The sequence below is a fragment of the Penaeus chinensis genome, chromosome 17 (assembly GCF_019202785.1).
Source record: "Penaeus chinensis breed Huanghai No. 1 chromosome 17, ASM1920278v2, whole genome shotgun sequence".
Taxonomy (NCBI): Eukaryota; Metazoa; Arthropoda; class Malacostraca; order Decapoda; family Penaeidae; genus Penaeus; species Penaeus chinensis.
This window is the reverse complement of record NC_061835.1, coordinates 6,143,532-6,151,031: the sequence shown is the minus strand read 5'-3', so window position 1 is coordinate 6,151,031 and position 7,500 is coordinate 6,143,532. Positions and strand designations below refer to the sequence as shown.

General features: G+C 35.4%; 2 protein-coding genes across 6 annotated transcripts in view; one reads left to right on the top strand and one right to left on the bottom strand.

The window, feature by feature from the left end:
• The window catches only part of LOC125034315 (cullin-5-like), a 22,687-nt gene extending 16,713 nt beyond the window's left edge, over positions 1–5,974 (top strand). For all 5 annotated transcript variants that reach the window (XM_047626107.1, XM_047626105.1, XM_047626104.1 and 2 more), the window contains 4 exons: positions 1–136; positions 303–421; positions 868–991; positions 1,223–5,974. The exon at positions 1–136 is cut by the window's left edge and continues 26 nt beyond it. In XM_047626107.1, the coding sequence (XP_047482063.1) occupies positions 1–136; positions 303–421; positions 868–991; positions 1,223–1,417 (574 nt within the window). In that variant the 3' untranslated portion in view covers positions 1,418–5,974. The remainder of the gene's footprint in view (positions 137–302; positions 422–867; positions 992–1,222) is intronic.
• Positions 5,975–6,436: 462 nt separating this feature from the next.
• Positions 6,437–7,500, bottom strand: part of LOC125034317 (probable ATP-dependent RNA helicase DDX49) — a 6,382-nt gene continuing 5,318 nt past the window's right edge. Inside the window, exons 8-9 of the mRNA XM_047626109.1 lie at positions 7,073–7,209; positions 6,437–6,872 (exon numbers count right to left, since the gene is read on the bottom strand). Coding sequence (XP_047482065.1) covers positions 6,593–6,872; positions 7,073–7,209 — 417 coding nt within the window. The 3' untranslated portion in view covers positions 6,437–6,592. The remainder of the gene's footprint in view (positions 6,873–7,072; positions 7,210–7,500) is intronic.

Genomic DNA, 7,500 nt, shown 5'->3' with positions numbered 1-7,500 from the left:
GTTCGACTTGGATGTAACCACCTTCCAGATGGCTGTCATGTTTGCCTGGAACCAACGAATTCATGATAAGATCTCCTTCGATAATCTTCGTCTTGCAACTGAACTCCCAGATCCAGAGTTGAGACGGACATTGTGGGTGAGTCAGGAAGGAGGTGGATGGTAGTTAGAGCTGAGCAGATGCTCACTCTTACATATCATGAAAGAGAGAGCGAGTTAATGAATGTATGATAAATCAACAGATTATCAAATATTATATCAAAAAGAAAGATTGTAAAATGAAGCAATGTGTTCCTTGTTCACAGTCCCTGGTAGCGTTTCCAAAGATGAAGAGACAAGTCCTGTCCTTCTCTGGAGAGGTCTCATCACCCAAGGACTTCACAGAAAACACCCTCTTTTGGGTTAACCAGGAATTTGCACCCATGTGAGTATCCCATTAGAAATGTGCTTTAATGTTTACAATTTTTTTATGGTTGAATCATATTACTAATATTTAGTTTTAACCCCTTGGTGACGGGTGAAGAAAACAAAAAAAAAACTCTACGCTCTGGCGATCAATGGCAACGCACCGACTTTGAGTGCGGGAGTTCAGTACATCAAGCCGAATCACTGGCTTGTAGCGCTTTGGCGCGCCGCCACGGCGTACGGCCGCACGCCACATTTCGAGCGGTTTGTTTTGACGTCTATAGACGTGACCCGTCGTTAAGGGGTTAAGGACATGATTTCTGTAATAAAATTTTATAGACTTTTAATTATAATTTGTTGTTATTATTATATATTCCTTTTCACATTTAGATTTTTTTTTTTTTTTTTTTTTCAATGTTTTTTCCTGCTGTAGTAGTGTTCCTTACTACCTCTTCCATCCCTCAGTAAAAACGGCAAACCCCAGAAGCGTGGCAAAGTGAACTTAATTGGGCGTCTGCAGCTCAGCACAGAGAAAAGCAAGGAGGAAGACAATGAGGGCATTGTGCAGCTTAGAATACTCCGAACTCAGGTATAAACATTTGGATGTGCTTGTTTTTTGTCTTGTTAATCTATCATTTCCTCCCTTTTTTTCTTCATTTTTAAAGAATTTATGAATAGAAATTGTTATGCATTGAATTATCTAGTTTGTTATTATCTCATCCAAAATCATATCATGTTTTTACATTTTTTTTATCATGGATATATAGTACTGCAGTATTGCATACTTTTTCTTGCTGACTTTTCTTTCCTCCTCCTGTAGGAAGCCATAGTGAAGATCTTAAAGATGCGCAAGAGGATCTCCAACGCCCAACTGCAGACGGAGTTGGTGGAGATGCTGAAGAACATGTTCCTTCCTAGCAAGAAGCTTATCAAAGAGCAGCTGGAATGGCTCATTGAACACAAATACATGAAGCGCGATGATGAGAACATCAATATCTTCATCTACATGGCCTAGTCAACCAAGGAGAGAGAGAAATGGCACCACCTTGGCTCGCAGGCATGCATGGGCCAATGGGATAGGAGGAAGAGGAAGAGGCAGCAGGAGCTCGAACACTATCCTTGGCACTAGGGATGATGGTAATGTTGGCAGGGCAGAGTGTGAGGGAAGTGGGCGAGCAGGCAAGTAGCCAATACGATGAAGCCAATCAAGGCTGTTGGATATGTGCTGGCAATGAATGGGGATGTGCTTGAAAGACTTTTGTGCTCTTTCTCATGAAATTTGGAGGTTAGCATCTCACTAAGTGGATCTTGAACATTTGTTATGTATGGTGACAAAGAATAAGACATGAGTGTAATGTCAAGCTGGATGCAAGGAAGAGATCTCCAGGTAGTGGAAAATAAATTTTTAATCCATTTTTTCTGTGTGGCCTTGCCAGGTAAACAAATTGATTGTCTGTTTATTACATGTGATGTTGTTGTGCTGCAAACACATTCCTGATGATATGCAGTGTAAGGTCTACGCTTCATAAAGTATCAAGTCAACCTTTCCTATTTTCAGGAGCAGTTAGAAGGAGAAAAATAGTTTCAGAATATTTAGTAGATACTCCCATTGTTTTTTCCAACAGAAAATCTTCAGATGGATAAAAGGAATGTAGTTTTGAAAGTTTTTGGTGATAGAGAATCAATATACAAGGCCTTTGTCAGTGATGTGTCCTCTAATGCAAAGATGTTCAGACAGCATGAGCCATGTGAGTCAGGTGGTGTGCGAGATCCAAGATACCAAGATGCCACTAGGTCCCTTCTCTCCCCCCTCTCTCACTCATGCCAGGAGCTGCACTCTGCGTACTTCTCATGGACTTAACATTTATATAATTACGCATATTCTACGATGCCTCTGTATATAGTAGGTGAAGAGTATAAAAAAAAGAGCCTCTCCTAGCTGTACAATGTGTGAGTTCTATGGTGGAATGATGATGATTTTTCAGACCTGAATTTCATGTGTACTCAAAGTTTTATCCAAGGAGAAAGTGGTGTTGCCTGAATTCTTTATTGACATGTGAAGAGATGGCTTGATAGATTCTGTGTTGACTCAAAAAATGGAAAAGAAGAGAAAGTTTATGAAAAAAACTTTTATTTATGAAGCGCTGAATCATTGCAATAGAAAATTCCTCAAAATCAGGTGTAGATCATTGTCAAGCCACCATACCAACGCCTTACCAGTGCCCCTATGTGCTGTCATTGTAAATATTATAATTATTATTACTAGCCTCTGCAGAAGCCAGCAGTCCAAGAGGCAATATGTTATAAACAACCATAATGGTTTTTACTGGTATGTTATGTGAATAGTAGAAGCAGGCTGGGGCAGCGGTCACCTCAAATGCATATCCTTATTTTGTTGTGATTTCTCTTCTCTATTTTGGCAGTGATAGTGATTTTTAGAGGGAGGAGGAGGGTGGGGACAGGCAACTGTCATGTGCTTGGAGTTGTGAATCAGAATCAGTTTTAGTTCTGTTCATTTGGGACCCTTAGGAACGTGTGACATCAACCATGAGTGTATAGTGCAGTCATTTTCTTTTGCATCAGGGAAAAACAATGAAGTATTGTGGACCAGAATTAACAAGATACATAAAGTGATACAAGTGTATATAGTGTAAGAAGTGAAATTTTTCTTTTTCTCTTTTCAACTACTATTATGTTTTTAAAGTCAAGAAATGTTATTCTGGAGAACTTTTTGCTAGTCTTGACTGTGTTTAGCACACTGAATGTACATTAAAGCAGAAATGTTGACATTAACAAGTCTTGAACTTTTGATAACAAATTTCCTCATTCTATATCTTAGTAAGTACTAAACTAGACAGTTATATGCAATGTGTGACAGTATGAAACTGTAATTTGTGATGGGCCATTTATAGAAATATTTTTCTTAGTCGTTTAAAGCCTTAATTGATGTAGACCAGAGGAGGAATGTTTAGGAAGCCAGTATGGTTTTTGCTTTAAAAAGTTGTTATGGGTCTACGTGCTAGAAAAGAATGTGATTTAGTATGAAAGGAATATAATTTTTTTTAAAAAGCAAAACAAGAAAGGATCATCTTTACATTTAATAGAGGCAAGTTAAGCATTTGTAGTGCAAAAGTGAGGAGAGGTTCAGGATAGTTACAAGCTACAACACTGCTATAAAATAAAGGAGATTGTGATGTAGAATGTTTTCCAATAAGGATTATGTAGAGTAATATAATAAATTATTAATATAATGACTTTTAAAACATTTAAGAGAATTTTCTATAAAGTATCCATAGGCAAGCAGTAGACTATAGACAAATCAGATGTACTTAATACTTTTTATAAATATAATGAAAGTATACAATAAAAACAGTTTTCTGCAATTAGTTTCTCTGGCACAGAAATGAAGGCTTATTAAAGGCCCTTTTTTAAACCAGTGGAAAGATATTTCTTTTTAGAAATCCTCTTGAAACTCCTGTTTGAATTAAATCTGAAGTAAGGCCAGTGAACAGTCCAAGCAAGAATAAACAAAGAAACATAGATTTAGATACAACATTGCTATAGATTTTAGAGTAACTGACACATTTGAAAAAAAATTACTTGGTTCTGGAGGTGAGGATTCAGCAGTAATGTCATGCATGTCACCAGTTGAAACTAATGTGTCACAATGCTTGTTCCTTTTTATAAAAAATATAATTATGGTAATTACTTCTACAGAAGAAAATAAACAGGAAGAAATAGTATGCATGGAATGGAGGATCAAAAGATGCCAACATAAATGTGTAAATAAACTTTTAAAAGGGATTGTTTCCTTATATGGTCATAGGTAAAACTAAAAGCATTTTGTCTGTGGGAATTTATAATAGCTTACTGGTATAAGCCAAAATAATACTTGTCTTGTATGCCATAGTGGACTAGATCAGAGATGATGACAATAATTACTTTTTTGCAAGTGATTGTTTGTAAGTCTTCAGATATATCTGTGACTATACACCAGTGTTACTGATATGGTAGACAAGCCTTTTTTTTCCAGTATGCCAGGGACTGGTAGCATATATGTGCCATATTATTTACTTATGATCCAAGAATATTATTTGAACTTCCACAGTAACATCAGTTTATACGGGGAAAACATAATGAATATATTAAAAATTATCACACTTTTTTAATATTTATTTATTTTGTAAGAAAGGAATGATACAATAATGTAATACTGATATTTTCTGGAAATTTGGTGGGACCTGACAGCCTGTGGCTCATGTGCCAGCACCAGTATGGATGCTGCAGTTTGAGTAGTCTGCAAAGGCCTGGATGAAAATCAAGAATGCATTGTTCTTGATATTACTTAACAATATTTATAAAACAAATGTTTTGCAGACACCAATGTTAAATACTATTATTAACCCCCCCCCCCCCCCCTTTGGACTGAACTGGGATACTAAAAATAATGCAGAGAGAACCAAGATTATTTTTTTAATAAAATAATTTTAATAGATGAGGAAAGGGCCTTTTTCTCCTTGGAAATGTTTATTGTGTGCCCAAGGTAAGGCAGTTTTTAAATGGGAAAAGTGTAATAAGGAGTCTTTTAATATTTGTTGTTTCTGGTGACAGGTTCAAGTCACGGATGGTATTATGTACAATAGGATATCAGTGGAGGTATTCATTTGATCCTCAACAAACTCAGTAGTGTAATGTGGAAAATTATATATTATGAACAAAAGTTCTTGTTCATTTAGGACTGTCTGGTTTATTATTCTTTAGTATTTTAACTTTTTGCTTTGTAAGGAAACTAGATTAAAAAAATGTTCTTTGAACTTGGGACAACTGAGGAGAGATTGTAAAGGGAATTGTTCTGTGCTAGTAAGTTTTAGCGGCTTATAAACCACCTTTTAGATCCACACAGTGCCCCAAAATATGCAGCTAAGGTGGAGTTATTAGTTGCAGCTACTTAACCTCACACCTGAACATACATCCTCAACATTGTGTGTGGATAATATATACATTACATTCACAGCTTCTACTGAGAGACACATTACATAGAGGGAAGACTTTTTAATTCTCTTGCTTGTATTTTCTCGACTTTCCTTACTATTGTATATCCCATACATCTGTCTTTTCCTCTTGTTGAAACAAATGTGATACTTTCTTTCTCCTGTGGCATTTGGTCGCAGTACTACCTTCCAGGCCCTCTTGTCATATCCATCTCATTGCCATTTCTTACAACCATCACTGCTAACATCTGAATACCCATAAACAGGAGCAGGAATCTTTGAGAGACAAACAACATATGCCAAAATTTCTTATCTACCAACCAGTGGTTGCATTTTTCATTGAGGTTATGTAAGGGCAGCTGAAATTTTTAACGAGGACCTGAAGTTCTGAGGAATGTCTTAAGCCCGTGAACTAGCCATGTCTGTGGTCACATGTAATAAGGGATGACCCAGGAAGACTTTGGGTGTCCCAGCTGACCAACCCCCCACACTTCATGCACCTTACGCATCATGCATTGTTACCGTTGGCCCCATCTTGTTGTATGCTGTGATGTTATTTTAAATAAATGAATATTAATAAAGATTGTGTTTTCTTTTATCTTTCTTTTTAAGCAATTTGTATACAGGATGTGCATGCTATAAAGGGAAAATATAATGTAAACAAGAATCAAGCTCACCTAACTGAAATTGTTAATTGCATCTGAATATTCCATAAAATGAAATACAATTCATTTATACAAATAAAAATAGGAACAGTAAAGGTATTCCTGTCATACTTTTATATTTTAATTAAGAGTAAAAAATACATAATAAAATCAAATTAAATGAAAAAAAAATCAGGAGAATAATTAGCAAACCTTGACCTGTTCAATACTCTAATAAAGTATACTATGAGGCAGTTATGTAGTGGCCACATAAGATGTAAATATTCACAAATTTTTTTTTATGTACTTCTTACAAGGCAAAGAGGAATATACTATTTAGTTTCAACAACATTTTTTGAGTTCTTGAGAATTAAATGTTTTAGTAGAAATAAAACATCATGAATTTCTATTTCTATTTTCTTGAGTTTTATACATAGTTACATATAACTATTTTTTACTTGTAACAATTGTTACACATAATCTTCAAACAAACAATAATGTATTTACACAACAGTATGTAACATATGAATAGGAAAGGTTATAAATAATAATAATTTACTCGAGATCTGAGACAGTGAAACCACCAGTTTTCATTTTGCTGCGCTTCTTTTTCATCTTCTTTCCCTTAGAATCTATTATATTCTTTGATTTGATGCTGTTTGGTGTTTTAGAAGGGCTAGTAAGCTTAGCTTTGCTTCCCTTGTCTTGCTGTCCTTCATTCATTTTGGATTTTTTCACGCCTATTCTCTGCAGCATTATTTCTCGCTCCTGCTTCATCTTTCGCTGTCTTTTCTTTAACAGCTTCTTTTTCCTCTCGTCCTCTTCGTCAGGATCTCTGTATGGAAGGAGTTGCAAAGAGTAGGACTAGAATTATTTACAGTCAAATCAGAAAAACATAAGGGCACACAATTTCCAACATTTGACTAAACATATAAACATATATAAACATATATAAAGATATTATCAGATATTTCTAAAAAGTTTCTCAAATCAACCAGAGAAAGAGCAAAAATGACAAAACAACAAAATCCTCACCTTCCTTCCATGATTAACCGCTTGCGTTTGTTGATGTTCCGTCGCTCGTCAAAGTCTGTTTCATCAAGCTTGATCTCCTGCTCTCTTTTCGTGACATTAACCTGCTTCATAATTCTCTGTGCCATTGCTTCATCCACCTGTCATTTATGATTGAGATAAATAGATTGTCAATGGAATGAGAAATTACACAAGATATAATCCTCATAAATCAGCATCACAGAATATAACTATTTTGCTTTCTTCTACAGCTAAAATTACTACAACTGACAATTGATGATGAAGATGAAGAAAAAAAGAATAAGAAAAATAAGTAAATAAAAATGACGAACACAGGACAGGTCAAAAACTAAAGCAAACCAATTAAATGAATAAATCAAGAGAATAAAGAAAAAAAAAACTAACCACCAGTGAAGACAAATACTAAACGT